The 23987-nt window shown below is 42.5% G+C and overlaps 1 protein-coding gene across 4 annotated transcripts in view; it reads left to right on the forward strand.

Annotated features, from left to right (window-relative positions):
• Positions 1 to 23987, forward strand: part of LOC139632877 (neuronal PAS domain-containing protein 3) — a 287252-nt gene that overhangs the window by 185508 nt on the left and 77757 nt on the right. For all 4 annotated transcript variants that reach the window (XM_071498140.1, XM_071498141.1, XM_071498143.1 and 1 more), the window contains one exon: positions 2550 to 2639. In XM_071498140.1, coding sequence (XP_071354241.1) covers positions 2550 to 2639 — 90 coding nt within the window. The remainder of the gene's footprint in view (positions 1 to 2549; positions 2640 to 23987) is intronic.

The following is a 23987-nucleotide window of genomic DNA, read 5'->3' on the forward strand; positions in this document are numbered from 1 at the left end:
ATTAATCCATTTTAATCCCTCTGAAACACACAAATTTGCTTCCCTTCACCTGGAGCTGCTTGTTGCTAAACCTGGACCTCAATCAGACACGATGATAAAACCGTAAAAAAGAAAAACACAGGTTGTGATTATCTCCACATCTCAGGCGTTTCCACTGTTGTGTTGTGTCACTCTGCAGGGGCATGAGATAATCCACGACCTGGCTGTGTCACAGTTCTCCAGGAAACCTCAGCAGCCACACTGGCAAATACAGAAACATATCATAGACATGTATGCACCTTCATCAAGAGTGATGTTGCATTATATGTCAGCTATATCACATATATACAGAGGATATTATTTTATAACATATATGTAATAACCATAATAAAAGTTCTATATGTGCTTATATTAAAAATATTCATATGATTCATTTTTATTTTTGGTGTAACATGATGCAACCATGTTTGTCACACAATATATATTTAATTTATCTATGTAAGCTTATTAAAACAACATATAAAAGTTCTACATGGTCATATATGTTTTTCTTTTTGATTTTAAACACACGTCTACCCTTAATATTTACATATATAATATCAACATATATTTACAGGCTTTGGGATGGACACATATTCACCAACATATATAAATACAATATAAACATACATAAACATAGATGTTTGTATGAGCTAGACGTATATGTCAATAAATGAAATTGTTCCAACAGGTTTTTACTTCATGTCTACATATGTTTCATGAACTTGAATGGGAAAGTGATTTCTTCTGGACTGTATATATATATATATATATATATACACACACACACACACACATATATATACATATACATATATATATACACACATATATAATATTCACAAATCAACATTGAGATCATCATCCTGTTAGCCCTGCTTAACCAAGATTATAACACGTGAGGTATAACCTTTGATGCTAAGCTAGTTAGCATTAATGATATGTTTAAATGTCACCTGAGGATAATTGAGGATGAGGACGAGGACAGTTAGTGTGAAGGGCGACGACACGGAGACCAGAACCTGACATCGCACACACACATACATGCCCATATGTACATACATGGCTACATATATGCACACGGAGGCACACACACACACACACACACACACACACACACACACACACACACACACACAGAGGATGGGGAAACCAGTGTAGATGGACATTGATGAGCCTCATTGACGATTAACATCTCATTAGCATCTCATTAGCTGTGAGGGGCAGACTGACAGATCCAGGCAGGGAGCAGCCATGACACACACACATATCATGGCGAGTATCAGTACCAGACACGAGAGGTTAAAGGTCAACACCGCACAGCACTTTCTGATTAAATGTTTAAAACCTGACAAAAAGAGAGAAATATGTACAAATCAAAAATCAACTGTAAACACATCCAGATGTTAATTGAGTTGAGTTGTTCCAGATTTTATCAGTCATACCAGGCGTTAATTTAACCGTCAGATTCAAACTCTGAGCTCTGCACAGTCCGACTGACGCAGCTCGTCAACATGGTTCATCCAGAGAAAAGTCTCATCCTCTTTTCTTTTCTGATGCTTTTTTAAAACCATTTTACATCTCTCCTCCTCCCTCCCTCTCTCTCTCTGTCTCTCTCCCTCTCTCTCTCTCTCTACCTCAACATGCAAACAATTAATATCAGTGTTAGAGATAGAGTCGTGCATGTACAGTGTATTCAGAGTGCAGGCCTGCTGTATCAGCTGCAGCAGTAGGGAGCCACATGTAATTAACCTGACTGACCTCTGGAGTATTACTGCCTTTGTGTGTGTGTCTGTGTGTGTTTGAATCAGTGTATTGTGCTCAAGGAGTCGAGTGTTCTGCCATGATCTTCACATAACGACAGCATTAGACACACTCAGACCTGCCCGTGTGTGTGTGTGCGTGTGTGTGTGTGCATGCTGCTGAAGTCGAGTGTTCCGCCGTGATCTTCACGTAAATACGACATTAGACATGCTCAGATGTCTTTGTGTGTGTGTGTGTGTGTGTGTGACAGACTTACCTTTCCACATATCTGATGTTGGAAGACACCGTCGTATTACTGTAGCAAACATTACCACCAGTGCTGGTTGTCATCCTCAGTTGTTTGTCTTCACCATCCTATGATGTCATAGTCTTCCACCTTATGTAGCATGTAGCATGTCGAGCTGTTATTAGCGTTATTAGAGGTCTTTGGTCTTGCATTTATCCCAGTGAAATTCAGAGGTATATATGGTGACCTTTGACCCATGAATCTGTGAAGCTGTAGCAGAGTTAGCTTTTGTTCTCGCGGTCAACTGTGGTACAACAGCAACAAACCTGAGAGGGCCCCTCTGACATCACAAAAGGCCTCTGCACTAAATCATATCACAGTTTTTTGATTCTGTTGAGTCCTTTCACTTGTCTGAAGTTTATCAGGACCTCGTCAACAAGCTCTGACTGTTCTCCATGAAACATCAGCAACATCAGCGTTTCCTGCGTTTCTCTGATGTGAATTAAAACCAACCCTGTTTTGTCTTTTTGTGTGTTTTCAGTCTCTGGACGGGTTTGTATTTGCACTAAACAAGGAGGGACGCTTCCTCTACATCTCTGAGACCGTCTCCATCTACCTTGGACTGTCGCAGGTAGGTCATACACCTGTCTGTCTGTTACATCACTTTATTTTTCTGTGACTCAAATGAAGCTTCTCACAGTTCAGTTACTTCTTACAAACTCTCTAGTCTCTCAGTTTTCCTCTTGTATTTCTCTGTGTCTCTCTCTCTCTCTCTTTCTCTCTCACTCTCTCTCTCTCTATCATTACCAAAGACAATTCCCAACAAATTAAGGCTCATTTAAAATCTCATCAGCTCGTCGGACGGTTGTTGATTTGCGCAGCGAGCGACAACGCATATTTTATTGCTGTGTGTGTGTGTGTGTGTGTGTGTGTGGTGGGACACTTCATTGTACTTGGTAACGAGTTCTGCGTCTCAATTGGTTCACTCTCCACCAGTTCCTGTTAATAGAGACAGGCGTCCATCCTCGAGGTCGACACATCGACCTTGGAGGCGCTAATAAGTCGGTATTGACAAGCTGAGTGTGTATGTGTGAGTGTGTGTGTGTGTGTGTGTGTGTGTGTGTGGGTGTGTTGCTGAATTAAAATGTATTCAAATCATCACATTTCCCTGTTTACCTCATGCTTCTGCAAACTTGAGTTCAAACTGACAGGATGTGTTCATGAAAACAGGAAGTAGAGGGGTCGTTTCTTTGTGTTGTTAATATTATGTTGTATTGTTGTATTGTATTGTTTCTGTTAATGTATCTGTCAACTGTCAAACACAACTGGTTTCACACGCTACACTGACATCGTTAAGAGGTTGTGTGATTTTTTTTGAAAAGTTACAGTTAATCAGCTTAGACTAACATCTTGGGGATTCCCACAGTGCCTGAATGCACCACAGCACAACAGTAAAGGTTGCAGCATGTGAGACACCACCTCCGCTGTGGAGTCACTGATGCACACCGACGAGCTCTCATCCTTGCAGAAGTTTCCACCGACACGTCCACAGAGCAACAGATGGGAAACAAATGTGCGTGTGTTCTGCTTCCTTTTCTGTTCTCCGCATCTTTAAAATACGGTGCTTCCTTTGCTGCCCGAGTGTTGTGGACCGAGGTGAAAGAGGGGAGCGATCGGTGGCAGAACCAGTCTCAAGTTTGTCCAGTCTTTGTAGCAGCAAGTGTTAAAGCTGCCCTGGAGCTGATCACAGTGCTCTATGGAAATTTTAGGTGAAATGTAAGGTAGGTAGGCAGCTTCTTGTGAGACTGTCCAACTGTAAAAAACGAACCCGTAGGTCGTCTGTGTAGCAGCTTATTACAACCCACAGCTCTGTTTTAATGTCGGGTGACCTCTAATGGCCGTAGTGGGTCGACAAACACAGGACTTTCACACGTTTGTTTGTTTGTTTGACACCTGTAGACCGTAAATACAGATGGTCGTAGCCTCTGTGACGTCACCCACAGGTTTCTGAAGCTCAGAGTGAGCTGCTGCGCCATCGCCATCTTGGCCTGACTCCGCCCCTAACTCCTAACTAATGCAAAAATGGGCAAAGAAGTGGGGCATGTGTGGAGCTGAGCACTTCGGCCACCTGTCACTCAAAGTAGCCCTCAATTCTCCATAATCAAATATAAACAGGTGAGTTGTATAAATTCAGCCGTACAGGTGTCATGAAGGAGGAAATGATCTCTAGAGAGCAGAACAGTTTCTGTACCAGGCTGTAAACATGTTTCTTTCTGCTGTAAAGTCGGACATTAACATGGGAGTCTGTGGGACTGACTCACTGCTGGAGCCAGACTCTGGTGGTCATTAGAGGAACTGCAGCTCTCAGCTCTTCACTGCTGATGCTTCATGTTTCAGCCCCGGAGGTTGATACTTGGTGACACTGAGTCAGTGTTGCAACTTGATCCACATGTTTTTTATTGTTGCCTTGACAACAAAGTTCCGAAACACCAGCGTCTGGTCGCCGACGCTCCTGAGGTTCAAGGGTCGGGACGAGTTTCTGATCTCATCTGCTTGTTGCTACGAACCGTTGCGATCATTTGAACGCAGCTGTTTTCTTCAGACGACAGGATTCGGTCGGTGTAATGTTCAGACAGTAGATCTCCTCTCTTCAGTGTCTGTGGGCAGAACATTGTTTTCTAGGAAGGAAAGGCAGGAGATGCATTAGGTCTCTCTCTCTCTCTCTCTCTCTCCATTAGTTTAATGTGAACTCCTTGTCTCTGTAAATTAGATATAGGAAGCTCTCAGATAGGGGAGCGAGGAAAAAAGGCCAATCAGTTTACCAAATTAAAGAGGAAGGCACATCACTCTTCCCCCCTTTCTCTCTCTCTCTCTCCCTCTGTCACTGTGTCACTCTATCTCTCTCTCCCCTGCCCCCCTCTTGGATTAATTCCCCCACCAAGATTGATTGATGATTTCTATCAAATAATTGATTAATTGTCAAATCGGGTCCCCTAAGCTTTTCCGCCTGCTCTGCCGAGCTGGTTATCTTGTTCTCTGGGCTTTTATCAGCTGCTGAAGAAGTGGCACGCCGGTTAAAAAAAAAAAAGTGAAAGACAGTGAGAGAGAGAGAGAGAGAGAGTGATCGAGCTTGTCTTTGCCTCACACAAGTCTCACCCTGTAATCCTACATGTGTACACAGAGTTCGTCAACCTCCATCCTCTTAATTGCTCTCTTCCTCCTCTTCTCCTTTAATCACTGCCCTTCCTTCTTCTTCATTTTTGTTTAAAGAAGGAAAATATATCGCTAATTATTTTTCAACTTTAATTAGATCGTGGCGTGCAGGAGAAATGGCTGGGTGATGGTGGGGAGGCGAGGGTTGGGGGTGGGAGGTGTTGGGGATTTTTTTTAAGCCTTTTGACAAATTGACGAGGTTATGAATTTTCTCGCTCGGTGGCCGGCGCTGAGACAATCTTCAGGCAGATTTATGTGTAAAGAGGATTTGCCAGTTTAACTCGTTTCCTCGCCGTCTCGTCGGGGAGGCGGCAGACGTGGCCGGCCAATCAAACAGGCCGTTAATAGAGTCATTAACAAAGAGCGCAGCTGTAATTAAACACGACCGCTGAGTAAAGTTAAAGTCCTCTCTTCCCCCAACTCCCTCCAACTCTTCTTCTTCTTTTTTTAAACTCCCTCCATTTTTGAATTTTAATTGTTAGCAGTAAAACCTTGACGAGCTGGAGTTCGTTATGGTTGCCGCAAGATAGAGGTGTAATCACTTCTTTATTCTTTGTACAGCGTCGAGGCCCCTCAGGAAATTAAAAAAAATCAACAACAATTAAACTCCAACACCATATAGACAGAGTTTCTGTCCCACTGTTGCCCAACACGACAACGTGAATGGGATCTTATTTCTGTTTCTCACCGATGATGTTGTTGTTTACTTGTGCAGTATAACTTTTTTGTCAGTGTTATTTTTTCAGAGAGGAGGGATCATGTCCAGTGAAGAAGGTTTGATTCAGTCCCAAATCACAAATCTGCCTTTCTTTGGACACCTGCAAGAAAACACTGTGATGTGACCACTTCAGGAAAAGGTTACATTGTCCAATGAGGATACATAGATCATTATGTGTTTGTTAAACAGACCAAATAAGTTTAAAGCTCCACTGAAGGTAGATGTCCATGTGTTTGTGATCATAAAGCAGGTCTAGGTTCTATATTAATACTGTGAAAGTATCAAAGCCTCAGTCCACAGAGAAATGCACACAGCCTGTATTCAGAAACTGAGCCTTAAGACCAGCCGTCAGGACTTCTGGAACTTTGTTTGTTTGAGCTCCAGAGAGAAGCCTGAGAGAGGAGATGTAAAACTACACTGAGATGGTTTTTGGTTCTTAAAGTCACAAATATATCTTCTGATGGAGATCAACACTTCAGATAAAACACAGAAGAAGAGTATAATATGGAGCTTTAAAGTTGGTTGTTGCAAAGTGAGTTAAGCAGTGAAACACAGCGACACACAGACAGAGGTTGTAGTGAGTTGCAGTCAGTCACACCTGTGATCAGAGTCTGTGCTACTCAGGTGAAAGTCGTGGCTTTCTGCAGTCGGCGGTGCAGTCATGCTCAGTAGCTTCTGGAAAAAATGTTCTGACATTTTTCTGCATCACCTGCAGGGCCCGAGGTTTTTAGTGTGTGTTCAGGAAAGAGCAAACTGAAACCTAGTGCTGTTGTTTAGTCGTTGCATCTTTCTACATATTTTTCAAATTCAGCCAATCACAGCATCTTTAATGTGCTTCTTCTTTAACCCCCTTCACTCTGCATGTCTCACCCAGGTATGCCTTATATTCTTACTTCAGTGGTACATTTGTTTTTTTTTTTGGATACAGCGTGTCATCATTTTACTCTCCTCCCTGTGCTAATTCATTCGAAACGCTCAGAAACAGGTGGATGCAAACACACTCGGTGTCCCTCTCCTGTCGTTCTCTGTCGAGGCCGACAGCAGGAGAACCTCTCTGTGTAACACCCTGTTGATCCAACAGCACAGCAGTGTGTGTGTGTGTGTGTGTATTCATGTACATATAAATGTTTCTGTGTGTGTGTGTTTCTGTTTATGAGACGAGGCAATGCTTGCAGCTGCCCTCTTAGTGATCTAATTGAGACGTGTGTGTGTGTGTCTGTGTGTGTGTGTGTGTGTGTGTGTGTGTGTGCAGCAGATGGCTGTGTGTCCTCTGCCTGATGGTCCAGAGGAAAATAATAACTGCATCGTCCTGGCCAGACCCAAATTAGTCTGCTGGATTCTTGCCCGTTACGCCCAAATATGTTCGGCAGCCAGCTCTGCTTCATGCCAGGCCGGCATATGCAGCAGCATGCGAGAGCGCACACACACACACACACACACACACACACACACACACACACACACACACACACACACACACACTGCATGCATGACACAGGTGAAACTGAGAGTTTGGCTTTAAGATGGCGTCTTTTTCCTTTTAGTTTTACTTTTCTACCTGTTTGAAACCTGGACTGAAGTTGAACCTGATTCAAAGACACAATGTAAACACAATACTTCCCATCGGTGTATCAGGTGTAAGATCATAAAACAGAGACAATTTATTATTGAAATAAAATGAAAGTTGGTGATTTTCTCTTTATTACAGAGTTTGGATGGTGGACAGTCAAACACCTCTGAGGTGTGTGGGGTTCTGATGGCGGCCATTTTCACTCATGACCTCAGTATTTGTAAAATCCTGATAATGAGTGATTATTGATTATTTTAGTGGGATTTTGATGGATATGTAACTGAATTTGCACGTGTGGTTTTGTGGAGTTTGGGATTCAGACAGAATCACACTTTAGCTTTGACTGAGAATCAACCTGATGATTTTTTTCCAAAGTCTGAGACGTCACTAATAAACTGACTCTGGTTCCTGGCTCCCTCTCAGTCTGGAGCTCTGCTTCCTGGTTCTTGTCATTAAGACTTTATTGTGTGTTTAAGTTGTTACCTGGTGATGTAGTTTCCGTTTTGATCGACAGGAAGAATGAACGACGGTTTTGTTGTTGTGTCGTGAATGTGTCTGTGCCCAGATTACGACAAACCAGATCCAGAACGCTGCACATTCATCCTCAAACATGTCAGAGGTCAGACATAAAGAAATCAATCTGAATCACTGTCTCAGATTTTCACACCTTCATGTCTGCAGGAAAGTTCATGAATAACTAACAAAACATGTGTTTTATCTTTATAACACTGGAAAACTCCATTAAACTCCATCTTGCATCACAGTATTATTGTAGTATTATTGTAGTATTATATTTACAGTACAAAAACAATCCTTCCCGAACAGCACAGCTCACACAATCACAATTTAACACAAGCACAAACAACAACTAGACTGAGGGTGAAATGTAAAAATGACGTGATTCTGTTGGAGGATTTACCTTTGACGTGCACAGTGTGTGTGTGTTTATCAGCGGTGTCATCGATGGTAAACAAACGGTGGAACGAGCCTTTAAATCCCTCTCTCACAGACGTGTGCAGGGTGATCGACATACACCCTGAACCAGACCAGTCTCACTCTCTTTTTCTCCTTTTGTTCAGTGGATTGAGTTGGCCTGTTTCCAGACGACGTGTGTGTGTGTGTGTGTGTGTGTGTGTGTGTGTGTGTGTGTGTGTGTGTGTGTGTGTGTGTGTGTGTGTGTGTGTCAGAGGTGTTTGGAGCGATTTGTTTCTGTCTTTGTCATTTAAAGAGGTTCTCCAGTGTTCAGACCTGCTGCCACACACACACACACACACACACACACACACACATGCACAAGGTCATTTTTGCTCACACACACCAGTGCACATGAGGGTTATAGTGCTCACTACACACACACACATGCACACACACACACACACACACACACACACACACACACACACACACACACACAGGGTCATTGGAAAGCGAGGCAGAACCTGATCTCTGCTCTCTTTCACTCCAATCCACATTCCCTCAGAGAGGGCTGGCAAAAATACACACACACACACACTCACACACACTCACACACACTCCTCCCAGTATTCCCAGTGGGCTGCTGCTGGTCTGCAGGGGAACGCTGAATGCATTAGCATTAAGCAGCTCCAGCAGACTGTCAGGCTGCCGGCTGCCTCCCTCCTCTGGTCTCACGACGTCCACACTGATGTCCACAGACCCTGAGCCCACGCCCCTGCCTCTCCCCCTCTGAACGCCCTGAACACAGAGCATTTTATAGATGACAGGTCGTATCTGACGTCATCAATGGTCTCATTTCCTGAGGCGGAGAAGGAAAACACTGGTATAAAAATATCTATCTTCAAAATAAACATGTTCAGGTCCTCAGAAGTCGAAATAAATGCATCCTGTTTTGATTTGCTGCTATTTTCCTATTTCAGTGTTTCTCTTGAGAACAAGCTGTGACACTGATTGATGTGTGTGAACTGTCACAAATTAAATAAGAAGAAGAAGAAACAGGTTATATCACATAATTACAGTTTACAGCTTCATCTGAAAAATTCCTCTTCAGCAGCCATTACTGTGTCTTTTCTGTTTCCTGGATCTTCACCTGAACCAGAAGACAATCTGTTTTCTCTCCTTCTCCATCAATATCACATCTGCAAATTATTGTCCTCCTCTTTTTTCTTCTCTCTCTCTTCTTGGGAAAATGCTCTCCTTTCACTCACTTTGTCCATCAGGACAATTACACTCTTTATCTGTCTTATCTTTACTTTTTTTTTCCTTTTACATTTAAGTGTTTTTTTATTTCCACCTAAAAATGTATAATTCAGTATTCATTTATTCCTTATTTTGCTTATATATTTTATATATGTTCTATTTTTTTTCATTTTGTTAATGATGTTTTTTTATTTTATTATATTATAAATGTATTTCATTTTTTCATTTTCAGTTAAATTTCAATGTTTAACAGATTAAATATAACTGTTGAGATATTTTATTATTATTACTTGATTTTTTTCATTTAATTTTTAATATTCATAGCATTTTATTACTTAGCCCAGTAAATAATTGTCAGTCTAGTTTATTTTGTATTTTTTTATTTTATGTTGACTTGATTTTTTTATTAATTCTTCAGTTTATTACATATAAGCAAAATATAAGTTTTTAAAATAATTTAATTCAATTTTTTCCTACACTCACTGTCTTCCTTGCCTGCCCTGTTTTCCTCCTCCTCCTCCTCTTCTTTCTCTCTTTCTCTCTTTCTTTCTCTGTCGTGTGTGATCGAGACAGAGAGGTCGAACATTTGCATGAGGTCAAAGAGGGGCATTCTGGGAGATGGAGGAGTGAGGAGATGGGGCGACGATGATGATGAAGAGGAAGAGGGGTGGATAGGAGGAAGGTCACAGTTAATTGAGCTACCCTGGTGAACTCATGCAATGCACACACACACACACACACACACACACACACACACACACACACACACACACACACACACACCTATTAGAATTATTATAGATATTATATTATCAGAATGACATGGCAGCTCCGGAGTCAGTGCGATCAATTATGAATGAAACTGTGTGTGTGTGTGTGTGTGCGTGTGTGTCCTGTTAAAAGATGGAGGGATGGGGGATGAACAGGAAAAGTGAAACAAGAGAGAAGTGACAAAGAGAAGAGGATTTTTTTTACTTTATAAAACTTTTATGGATGGAGGGATGAGGGATAAAAATAAGAAAGACAGAAAGAAACAAGACTAAAGAAGAATATTTTAAAGGGCAAAGATGAGGATAAAATGAGTTTCTACAATTGAAGATGTTGATGATGAAGTGACAGAGAAAGAGAGAAAGAAATGAAGGAGAGATTATTTACTTTTCTTAATTTTTAAGAATATAAAAGATGGACAGATGACGGAGAGAGCAAGAGACAGAGTGAGTGAAGAAATACAAGAAATTAAATAAAAAGAGGAAAAGAGGAGAAGAAACTTGGGATGATGTAAATATGCAATGCAGAGGATAGAGGGAGGAGGAAGGAAAGGAAATGAAGAGGTGTAAGAAAGAAAAGAAGACGTGGAAGTGGCAGGAGACATTCAAGGTGGGGGGGTGGAGGAGGGATTGAGGGATTTAAAGAGGGGTTGTTTAAGGATGGGTGGAGAAAGGGAGAGAAGAGGAGAGAAGAGATAAGAGGACTGAACTAAAAAATGAGTAAAAGAAGGAGAAGGAGAAGTGGGGGATGCTGATAGAAATGATGAAAGGACAGATAGAGATGAGAGGAAGATGACTTTAGATGGAGGGGAGTAAAAAAGGGAGGAGAGGAGGAAGGAAGAGGACGAGAGAGGAAGAGAGATGAGAGGTTAGGGAGAAGGAGACGAGGAGGAGAGGAGACTAGGAAAAAAGTGTTTTCTGTCTTAACAAAAGATGTACTTTGTCTTTCGTGTGTGTGTGTGTGTGTGTGTGTGTGTGTGTGTGTGTGCGTCCCTGTCGTCCGGTGTGAAAGGAGTGGTATTAGCATGCTGACAGAAAGCTGCAGGAGGTTATCTGAACCTCAGAGAGCTTTCTCCGCCTTTTGTTCTCACTGATCGCCGCGGCGACTCACAGGGGGATGATGGGACGTGGTGCGGTCGGCGGAGGGCGGGTTCGCAGGGAAACACACAGCAGATACGGCGGCTGACAATAAGATGAGTCCCTGTCGACTCGTGTCAGACCATTTGTCACCACTTCCTGAGCCTTAACGAGAGAAGGTTCGTTAATTTACTTTTTCTTTTCTTTCTGTAAATGATGGAGAGGAGGAGGAGGAGGAGGAGGATGAGGAGAGGAGGAGGAGCAAGTGATGGGACCATTTACACACAAAGTTAACTTTAAGTGAAACATCAACCCTGAAAAAAAGTACAGAGTAAAGATTAAGACAAAACACACACACACACACACACACACACACGCACACACACGCACACACACACGTGCGCGTACAGACTCTAATGAAGACAAACACAGATGCAAACACACTGACACTGATAAAGAAAAACACTCACATGAACACATGTGTACACACACACACATAGACACTAATGAAGACAAAGACCCACGAACACACACACACACACACACACACACACACACACACACACAGTAATCAGATAGTGTGACATCATCCTGCTGAGGTCAGAGCTGCTCATCCTTCAGGTCGGGATGTGTGTCTGGTTTCAGTGTGTGTGTGAGGCTCACAGTGGGGGCCGGTGTCAGCTCTGTGTTTGTTGGTTAAAGGGCCAATCAGCAGATTTTGTGTCTTTTGTGTCTCTAGAGGAGCTTTGTCAAGTTTGAGAAAATAACCCTGAAGATCCCGTCAGTCTCCGTCGAGGAGTTTAAACGTGAGCATGTGACTGTCAGGAAAGACGCATTCAGGTTGCATTTTGGGAAATGTAGGTTGTTACATTTTAGGACCCAAATGCAGACTCGCAGACTGGGTCGATCCAATTCAAGGATTTATTAACCAAAGGCAGAACACGAAATATTCCTCTAATGAGGTGAAGAAAGGTCCAGTGGAGCAGTGATGAATCCAAAATCCAAAGCGAAATGCAGGAACAAAGACAAACCACCTGGAGACACAACAGCAACAAAACAGTTGAGCTGACAAAGACAGATTGTGTCCGAATCACGACTTCACTCCTCCCTCACTATGCAGAGTCAGTTCTTATGGAAAAACACTTTCAGATGCTACTGTGGGAATTTTCTCTGCACCATTTTTCTTTCTTTCAGTGCGATCGCAATGCATGATGGTATATATTGCTTTAGTTAGTGACCATTGGTTGTACACTACTTTCCATGATGCATTGTGGGATACTACATCACTATATAGACTCTACTAATTCTCACTATACATTCAGGCAGCAGTACAAAAGACAAACTCACTATACAGGGAGTCGGACACAGCCAGAGACTGAGAAACATCAGGAAGGGAGGGGGGATTGACCACAGGTGTAAACACATATGGGTGGGGCAGGCAATCACAATGGAGGGAAAACAAGACAAAGACAGGAGGTAAAAAAAACAGTGGACACAAAGGGTACATAATTTCAGAATAAAACAGAAAATAAACAAGATCCCAACATCGTCTATTCAAACAGACCACGGCAGACCCGACGCCGAACAGAGACTTTGAATTTAAGTTTGCAGTTTTAAAATAGACAAACCAAATTAACCAGTACAAATACAACCTTAAAGAAAGACGACTTTACCCTCAGGATTACAAGGGTTGCAGAGATCTGACTCACCATGGGCTCCAGGTGGTGGTGTGCTCTTAAAGCAAATTTTATTTCACACAGACATGCCCAGATAATAAAATGAAACTTCTGGACCCGTAAACACCCTGGTCCCACAGCCCGAGTTTGGCCCATATACTTCCACATCTGGGTAGATTCTTAGTGTTGGCTGACAGCTGGAAGTTTTTCTGTGTGTGCACTAGAATTGGTCCAGATGTGGGGGCAGCATCCGATCATCATGCTGTATATGGACCAGAATGGGTATGGAACCAGGGCGTATACTGGGCCAGAGGAAACACAAACATGTGGCCCAAGAATGGGCCATGCGTCTCACTGTCTGAATCAATCTTCATAGTCATATTAACTGCACTGAAGCTTCAGTGACGTCCTTCACTTACAAGTTGCTTTGGATGCCACATAAGTGAATGTAAATGTTATAGATTATTGACTATTAACAGCTAATTCATGTTCATTCAGACATGTGCTAAACTGAGGAGAAAGGTCATAAACCGGTTTCACCTCCTGCTGTAAATTTGATGATCATGTCAAAGCTCCGGCCTCTGTGGGTGTGAGAAGGGTCGGTTCTTTATCTGGTCAGTGTTAATTCTGACACTTTTATTGTGAGAGGTGAGAAGGCAGATCCCGAGAGATCTTGCAGAGGCTGATTCAAACCCGCCGGTATCTCCAGGTGGAATTCAAAAAGAAGGTTTGTGCTCACGACATAAAGATGAAGATCAGTTTAAACTGATGAGATTAAAAACTGGTATTTTTTAAGGTAAATTTGGTGAAAATGATGAGAACGACAGAGAAAAGTCACAGTGTGAGAGCTGTGTTTGAATGTGTGTGTGTGTGTGTGTGCACGTTTAAACCTGCTTGTCTCATCACACCTATATATGTACTGTGCGCATATGTGTGCATGTGTGTGTGTGTGCACATGGTGTCTAGACACAGGGCTTTCTACACGGCTGCCATTGAAATGGATGAAGCTGCACAGCGAGGTGCAGTGTGAGGTCAGAGGTGAAGCTCCGCCTGCACGGCCAGGATTTCAAGTCAGAGGAGACACTTTCATACATTATAGACAGACAGACAGCAGGAGGTGAAGCAGGGACTCTGACCTGCTGAAGGACACACTCTCCACACACACACACACACAGCTGGTTATTGAGCTTCACACACACTCCACTCATTCTTCTTTTCATGCATTAGAGACGTGAGTGACGGTGGAAGGTGAGCTGGGGTTCTGACCCGCTCGGCGCTCGCTCTGTTCGACCTCACAGCATTAAAAACACTCCGACACGTTGGGATTCAGACGGCCGCCTTTGCTTCAACACACTCACGTCACGTTGCCTTCATGCATTTCAGAGGCACTGAAGGTGAGGCAGGTACGCTCACCTTCACAAGGTCATCGACGCTGCAGCTGAGAGGATTCAAATCAACAGTTTGAAGTTTTTATTTCATGAACGCAGAAAATTCAGCCGCTCTGTGAGAACAAATGAAAACACAGTGGTATTAAAAACATTCACCTTCCTCAGGAGTCAAGGGTCGCCAAATATTTTTGTTCTTTTTCTTCAAAACACACACACACATTGTTTTTGTTGTACATCTCATGCATTTTGTAACAGCCCTTTACTAAAGACAAGACAGAGACTCTGACCTTCTCAAGACTGAAATTTAACTATTTCCCTTAAACTAAAAATTATTTCCTGCTCTCACTTGAAAGACACACATTAAATAATAGCAAGAAAATCGTATCTTAATCTTATTAAAATGATCTCTTTTTCCAAAATTCATGGCACCATTTTGAAAGAGGAGTTTGTGCAACACATGCGTTTATAGTTAAAGCTCCATCCAGTCTAAAGGTAGATGTCCATGTGTTTGTGATTATAAAGCAGGTCTAGGTTCTATATTAATACTGTGAAAGTATCAAAGCCTCAGTCCACAGAGAAATGCACACAGCCTGTATTCAGAGACTGAGCCTTAAAACCAGTCGTCAGGACTTCTGCAACTTTGTGATGTCACAACAAAGCAATCACCACTCTCAGCTCCGCCCCAAGCCCCGCCCACCTGAACCCAACATCCAACCTTGCAGGATTTGGTATCTCTGAGTGTTTACCTGAAGTCTGCTATATTTTTATTGGATCATTCAGAAAACAGTCAGCCAATCAGAAGGGAGGCTCTGGCTAAAGATAGCATTCGTTGGTGACTATTTTGAGAGGCGGATTAATCCACATTTGGTGTTATAGTGAGTATTTGTGGCTTCAGGAAGGTGTGTGTGCGTTCATGGTGATGAAGGAACATGTCAGTGAGATTCACTGATGTTTTTTTAATAGATTTTGGAAACAATGGAGCTCTATGGCTCAGAGGAATAAATATGTCAGGCTTTGTTACACACTTGCACTGGGATGTCACCAGATGAGGGATCATATCACAGAGAGTTGCTGGATGTCACTGGTGTCAGTGTTTCCTGTTGGTCTGGTGCTGTTTTTATTGTCCCGGCGAAGTTAAATGAATGACTTTTCTTTTGAACGGTGCCCTTCAATTATAGACATTAAATAATTTGAAAGTAACAGGCTACACTTAATGTCAACACATTTTTCTGGAGCTCCTCATCCTCTCTCCTCCTGCTCCTCCTCCTCCTCCTTTCCATCTCCTCCTTGGGTTCAGATTTACAGCCGGCCATTACTTTGATGCCGTGGAAGCTGTAAAGAGATCAGCATCTCCGTCCTAGACCAAAATTGATGCTTGCTTTATTGAAGTGAGAGGGCAGAACTGTGTGTGTACATAAGTGCATGGTAGAGTGCTTTAGACTGTGTGTGCGCAAGAAGCATGACAAATGTGTGTGTACGCATGTCTGATATATGGTGTTTATGTGTCTGTGTGTGTGTGGAGAGGTGTGACTTTATTTCAGTACAGATCAGAGGTGACGTGTGGTTAATGGCATGTCTATTCACACACACATATTTGTACCTCTATACTTGTGAGGACGCTCACTGGCATGATACATTCCCCAACACCAAACCTTAACCTTAAAAGCTCCACACAGTCTAAAGGTAGATGTCCATGTGTTTGTGATTATAAAGCAGGTCTAGGTTCTATATTAATACTGTGAAAGTATCAAAGCCTCAGTCCACAGAGAAATGCACACAGCCTGTATTCAGAAACTGAGCCTTAAAACCAGCCGTCAGGACTTCTGCAACTTTGTGATGTCACAACAAAGCAGTCACTGCCCTCAGCTCTGCCCACCTGGACTCAGGTGATGTTTAGCATCAGCTGCACAAGATGGGAGCAGTGTCACTGTGGTGAGTTGAAGAGTTCAACAGTATAAAGGAAGAGCATCTTGGTCTGTTCTGTCACAGGTTATATCAGTCACGGATTTTAAATCATATTTTGCTGTTGAAGCCTTAGTTAAAAACTATCACGAGTCTGAAGGGTCAACACTTCAGGGTTTGATATTGTTTATCACAAATTAACATTAGAAATCACCAAAACTGAAAAGTCCTCATGAGCTAATCTGCTAATGATGGTGCTTCCATTGGAATTAATTGATTCACAGCAATATTTCACTATTTTAAATGTTGGTGTGACTGGCCTTTTGTGATATCAGACTCCCGTTTAATTTCTGTTTGCTAATATGCATTATGTAATGATTTTTGGTGGATATTCATTTCATCATTCATGCAGTTGGCGTGGGCGTAAATTACAAATATAGAGCAAGGTTACTGATCTAATTATGTGATGTTTTTTATTTTGCCATGAGGGGAAAAATTATTTCTACAGACTGATCTGACATGAGAGGAATCTCCTCAACCTGAAACTGGCTCATTCAGTCTCTCCTGCTTTATTAGACTGATGTTATATTATTTGGCTGTGAGATTATAATTGCTCTTGACAAGGTGGGAATGTTAATCTGAAGGCATTCAAATAAGACTCGTACAAAGCTGAAAATGTTGGACCTGGTAAGACTGCTATCATGACACCAACAGGTAAAGGGCCAGAACATACCGGTCTGAAAGCTTTTAGCCATTTTAGTGCAACAGAATTAAATGGTTATTTTTATTATTTGGTCACAGCAATGATAATAAGGAGGAGAGGAAGGAGGGAAGGGAAGGACAAAAGGATGGAGGATGTACAGAGGAAGGGGAGAAAGTCATCCCTTCCACTTATGTCTTATTCTGAGCAGTTTGGATTATTAGGTTGAGGAGTTAGAGGAAAGGGAGGGACTGAGTGCAGGAGGTGAGGAGGGAGGACAGACCTCAATATGAATAAGGACAGAGGTAAAGTGAGTGTTTGTGTGTGCCCTAGGAATGGTAATTAAGATCATTAAATGCAAATAAACACATTGATGAGCGATCATTTTTATCGACAGTTGCAGATTGATTGACACCTTGCCATTCGGGCTGCGCTGCCAGTCGATAGGAAAACATATTGATCAGAAGGTGGGAGTCGCAGACGAAGCTCAGAGTGATACTGACCTTCTGGAGTCTGTGGCGCATTTAATGCAAAGAGTGTATCGCTCTCTGATGAAAGTTCACTCTTTTCAACACCTGCAATTTGAGAAAGTCTTGTAAGCTCCTTTAGGGAGTTGCAGGGATTCTCAAGAAGGGTCCATGTGTCCTTGAAGGCATTTAATGGGTCTTTTAAGGGATTCCTCTACTTCTTTGAGAGATGTTATGGTCCCTGAATGATTGCAATTGTCTTTGAAGGATATTTCAGAAGGGTCCATGACTTTCTGGGTGTTTTTTGTAAGGTATACATGAATTTACTGTATCTGAGGGAGCTGTGAGGGGTAATTTTACGCCATATCGTCGGAAATCAGGAATTGGTCCCCACCTTTGTGGTAGGTATTGGAGTCTCCTTGAATTCCTCTACCTAAGCAGGTTACAAGTGTTACCAGTGAGCTCAACCTTGAGGGAGTTCTATGGGTTGTTGTGGGACAGCTTACAGACTTTTTACAGTAAGGTATAGATGAATATGTCTCAACTGGTTGTGGGGTTTCATGGAGGTCATCAAAAGCTTCTAGAAGGTCATTGTCACAATATAGTAAGTCCTAATCTTTAAGGCAGACTTTGAGGTCTTTGAGGAGGTTCCAAACTCACTCCTACTACATTAGTTTGAAGAGACTCCAGAAGGTTTTGGGTTTCAGAGTTTTTGGGAATTTACAGGGTTCATTTAATGGTGCCAACAGGTTTTTATAAGATTGCATTACATTTCAAGGGTTTCAGTGTATGTATGAGTTTGGTAAATGCATTCCTAAAGCGATTCAAGCTGTCCTGGAAGGTTTCCCAAGGGCTAATTTCAGTCTGGTTGTTGGAATATCCCAATACAGGCCCATTCTCTGGGAGTCTGAGGAGTTCAAAGTAGGGCAGGGATTGTAGACATTATTGTTTAGCTGTATTTGAACGGATCCCAGGTCCAGGAATTGGTACTGGGATGTTTGATGGTATTCAAGGAGTCGCGTTTAGAGTAGTTTAGGAGGGGATCAAAAAGTTTTGGCAATGAGAAACAGTTTTGATTAGTTTGGAGGACGTGTTGGTCCTGGACATGATGTGCAGTGATATTTTTTATATTGATTAAAAGGTGAGTTTGATAGGACAGATACTGTGAGTCACGGACATGTTTCGTTCATCCCTACACTGCAGTTAAAGGGACAGTGTTATTGCAGCTTCAGTTTGGAGACTGTTAAGTTTTAGTTTGAAAGACAGGCGTGGAAGGGCTAAAAGAAGATATTATCAAGCTGCCTCATGGGAAATGTTCTGTAGAACCCAGTGTTTTTGGAGCTTCACCCACTACAGGGACTAAAAGTCAGGGTATCTTAGCCTCTGCTGCTTCGATGGTGACTACACTTTTTAAAATCTGTCACTCATAAACAGACCTCTTAAAAACTGTGTTTACGCCAAGTGAGAAAGTCTTCACTCACACACATTAAATCTAAGACCTTTACACCTCAAACACTCTGTATTCTTGCTCGCTAATGACACAGGCGCTAATTTCCTAATGCCTCCTGTCACCCCAACACGCACACACACACACACACACACACACAGCAATACACAGTGATTAATTCAGGTTTTCTAAATACACTTCTGCCACTATCTCTCTCTCACAAATCACTAACACACACACACAAACACACACACTTTCTCTGTTTTGCAACCAACTTTTCTTACTCACACATACACACACATACACACACCTACACTCTAATGACACATGGGCTAATTTGCTAATGTCCCCTGTCCCCTAAACGCGCGCACACACACACACACACACACACACACACTCGCACACATACACAAACGTCTAGTTTACGCCTCGGTGTGACTGATATCCCAACCATTATGGGCCCTTTATTTACACTGGCTTTACAAATGAGCCCTAATTACCGGGTCTTAATGATGTGGTCGGGCGAACGATGAGCGAGGTAGCTCTGCAGAGAGATAACAAGAGAGAGAGAGAGAAAGAGAGGGAAGGAGAGAAAGAGAGGTAGGTGAGAGAGAGGGAAGGAGGCGTTTGCTTGGAGGGTTTTTTGTAAATGTCAAGAGCAGAGAGTTGATGGCTTCATCAATCCTTTATCCCTGCAAAACACCTGGAGGAGGAGAGACGAGGGGGAAGGGGGGTGAGATAAGTCGGGGGGAGGAAGAGGTACAGAGGGATGGAGGGAGAGAGGTGGGGAGGGAGGGTAGCTAGAGGGAGAAGACAGAAGAGGAGGAGGGAGCGAGAGATCAGCCAAAGGGAGAAAGTTGGGGTGGGTGAGAGATAGGAAGGGAGAGAAGGAGGACACGAGCATAGGTTGGAGAAGGGGAGGGGAGGAGGGAGGGAAGACAAAGTGAGGAGACAAGCCGGAGGAGATAAAGAGGAGTGAAAGTTGGAGAGGAGAAAGTAGGTGGAGGAGAGAGGAAAACAGCATCAGGGATGAGAAGAAGAGGAGGGAAAGGAGGAAGAGGAAGAGAGGGAAGAAAGGAGATAGAGATGAGGGCTGTAGACAGGGAAAAGGAGGAATGAAAGTCAGGAGGGAGGGAGGGAGTTGAAGGGGGAGAACAAGAGGAGGAGAGAAGATGGCAAAGGAAAGATGGAGGAAAAAGGGAAGGAAGCAAAGGAAGGAAGACAGGACAAAGTAGTGATGGAGACACCTGAGAAAAAGGAGGAGGAGGAAGGGAGGTGTAGGGTGGTGTAACTTGCCTAACACAGGATTTTATATATTTTATTTAAATGTAAAATAGATATTTAAAACTGATATATGATCTAGTTTAACTATAGAAAATAAACAATCTGTTACAAGATCATTTGACATCAGTAAAAATGTTGTCAGGGACTCGTCAGCACTGTCCTGACATTGCACTGTAACACACAGAGTTCCCCTCCTGTTCAAACATGGTCTCTGGCTAACAGTCGACGGTACCGACCGACTCCTTGTGACTTAAAAAAGCGCTGCTCAGAAGTTCTGACAGCCCGGCCATGAAAGGCCGGCCCACTGGGACGCTGCTGGTGCTTCCTGTGGACTGTGTCTGTTCTGGTCTTAAATTGGGGATGGGATTTTCATCATCCGCTCTTTGTACCTGTTATTATTCTGACATGCTGCGACTCCTTTTCTCTGCACTCTTCTGTAACAAAGAAGAAAAAACAAACTGTTGTCTCACAGATGTAAATGTTGCTCCGTCAGCCTCTGTATCGTCCATTCAAAGTTTCAGAAGCTGGATTCTTGTTTGTTAAAATACTTTAGACCCACGTGTAGCTGTTCAACCATATTGATTATCAAGAAGGTTGTACCATCTGTGACGAAAGCACCAGTGTGATAGGTGGTCTGAAGGTCTCGATCAGGACCCAGTCCTCCAACCTGAACCACCACACAGCTCGTTCCCCTCAACCCCCTCATCCGACCTGTAGCAGTGTCTTACTAAAGCAGCGCCCCTACAGCAGCGGGAGTACCGGACCTTGGTTGCCATGGTTACAATACAAACTCCCCGACTTTATCGCCGTACCTACCTTTGTCGCCATGGTTACTGTAGTAACAGTCATGTCTTGGTCAGGTTTAGGAAAAGATGGTGATTTGGGTTAAAATAAGTACTTCCTCAACATTAGACAATCTTTGTTGTCATGGTTACAATAATGGTCATGGATAATAGAAACAACATAAACTGCTCCTGTCACATGGGAATTGAACACCGCTCTCCTGGGTCATATTCATCCATCCACCCCAACCTCCTCCTGACGTGGACTTTGTCGCTCTATAAACTACGTCACCGCACTTTTCCCTTTGCTCCTGTCATCATCACTACGACCACTAGATGTCACCTAGCAACAAAACCTAACTATGGGTCATAACCTGCTGACAGACGACCTGTGGGCTGGTTTGTTACAGGACAGTCTCCCTGTTTGTGTTTGTTTAACAGATAATGCTCCTCAGTGTTTCCTCTCTGTCAAAGCCTCGGACACTTGTCTCCCTCTTCTCTCATCATGTAATCCTCCTCCTCTGTTTCCTATCTCCCTCCTCTCTCTCTTAACTTCCTCTCAGCTCCATCTCTCTCTCATTACAGATCCATTTCTTTCTCTTTATGCCCCCCCCCCCCAACTATCTCTCTCTCTCTGCAGCCGCTGCTGTCTGTCCTAATCTCCCTAGCCCTGTCTCCCGTCATTCCCCCTTTCTTCTCGCCCTCCTCCTCCCTCTCTCATCTCCCTCTCATCCTCCTCAGTGTAATGCAGGATAAAGACATTGGGATCACATATGGCCGAGTGGTAATGGCGGCGTGCCACTTAAATCCACTCATTTAAGTGCAAATCGGTGTCATTCTGAAGCCGCCGAGCAGATGCTAGGCCATGTCAGCATAACTCGATGTGACCACTTCTGGCTTAGTGTGTGTGTGTGTGTGTGTGTGTGTGTGTGTGTGTGTGTGTGCGCTTTGTAACCCCTATGGATTGTGATGAAAGTACCTGCTCCTTAGATGCAGAAAACAGATAAATTGATAGGCGATTATAGCGAGGGATTTGTGCACATGGGTCTGTTTAAAGCTACCCTATACACATGAGTGTGTGTGTGTGTGTGTGTGTGTGTGTGTGTGTGTGTGTGTGTTTTAAAAGGTGTGTTTCATGGAGCATGTACCATGAATGTAACAAACAAAAAATAAATAGACAGAAAAAGGCTCTTAATGGAAAGAAGAGGAGAAAGGGAGGTAAATGGTAACAAATAATAACACAGAATAAAACCATAAATATCACAGAGTGATAAAAAAACCTGCTTTCAAACTGTTATTTACATACAATTAAATATGAAAGTAAATATCTATTACATTTATCTAGTATAGAAATAACAGTGCAGTACAAATACTTCTTTCAGTGCATCAGTAATGCAGTGTTAAAGCTCCATCCAGTCTAACAGTCTAAAAACACAACATATTTAGCTTTTAGTGTCCTCGTCATTTTAAATCTTCATTTTAAAAATGTTCAGAGTAAATTGAATTAATGAGATTATGGAGTCACTGTCAGTGACTCCCCACAGTATCAAGCGTTCAGGAATGATAGAAAACAGACTTGTTTTTAGTCTGAGCAACATGGAATTAAAAAATATATATATATTCAATGAGAGATTTCAAATTTTCAAATGCCCAAAAATCTTCAAAGTTTGATGCAGTGAGTTTTTTAGAGGCTGAAAATACCTAAAATTCCTAAAAGTCTCCTGGCTCACAGGCTAAATGTTTCCATGTTCCTGGTAATTTTATAACTTTCCTTGTTAGTAATAATATGCTGATGATTTCTGAGTTTTTCCATGTAAATGAAGTTTTTAGAAACTGGAGAATGAGACATTTCCCCTGACACCTCTGTCTCTCAGCCCCTCAGGTACACATGATAAAAAAAAGCTCATTTTTATTCAGAGTCAGGGAGTGGGTCATATTTAAATCATAAATGTCATTAAGGTTCACTTCTATCTATAATGGATCCACCATCAGAGGAAGATTAGCTGAATGTGTCGTCTGTGGTTTTTTTCAGGCGGACTCGTTATTAGCGGCGTGATAACGCTGTTTAATTGTAATCATTATTTAGCTGCTTTGCCGTTTGTGCAGCGGCTCGCTCGCTCTACATTATGAGCAGCTGATAAAAGTTTAATGAAAGATGGTTGTCGTTTGGTTTTTGCTTCCATAATAACACCTGACACAGCAAATCTGGCTTTCTTGTCTTCTTCTTCAATTTGGTGCAGTATTTTTAAAATAAGGTGATTTTCAGCCTTCGCCCAACCTTCTTCTCTTCTTCCATTTGACTTAGTTGTTTCCTACATTTCCCAGGATGCATTTCTCCATTTCTCAGGCCCAAACTTCATGTGTGCCACAGGGATATTAGTTCAGGACAAACTCCTATAGGTCGAATCAGAGAAGAAATTTCAGAATAGATACATATATATTAGTAATGCTTTTACTAATGCTTAACAAAGAAAAAAATGGAAAAAGAAATGTAGGAAGGAAGAAAGAGAAGATGGAGACAGATGGACAGAAAAACAGGTAGACAGACAGGTAAACACAAGGACAGGTGGACACTGTGGTGGAAATTCTCTGCTGTTGGTGAAGAATGAAATAGAGACTTCTGCCGGCCGACAAGGTTTTTATTTTGTTTGCAAAGAAAAGGTTGATCAACACGCGAGCGGTCAGAATGAAGAAAGACCCCGAGTATGGGGAGACCTGAACATTTATACCTGAGGAACGCCCCTCAAGAGTATCTAAAGGGCCTTTGATCTTGTTGCCTTTTGGCACCTTTCCTGTCTGCTGCAGGGACAGGC

The sequence above is a fragment of the Trachinotus anak genome, unplaced genomic scaffold, assembly GCF_046630095.1.
Source record: "Trachinotus anak isolate AG129_WGS33_773 ecotype Australia unplaced genomic scaffold, CSIRO_AGI_Tana_v1 ptg000015l, whole genome shotgun sequence".
Taxonomy (NCBI): Eukaryota; Metazoa; Chordata; class Actinopteri; order Carangiformes; family Carangidae; genus Trachinotus; species Trachinotus anak.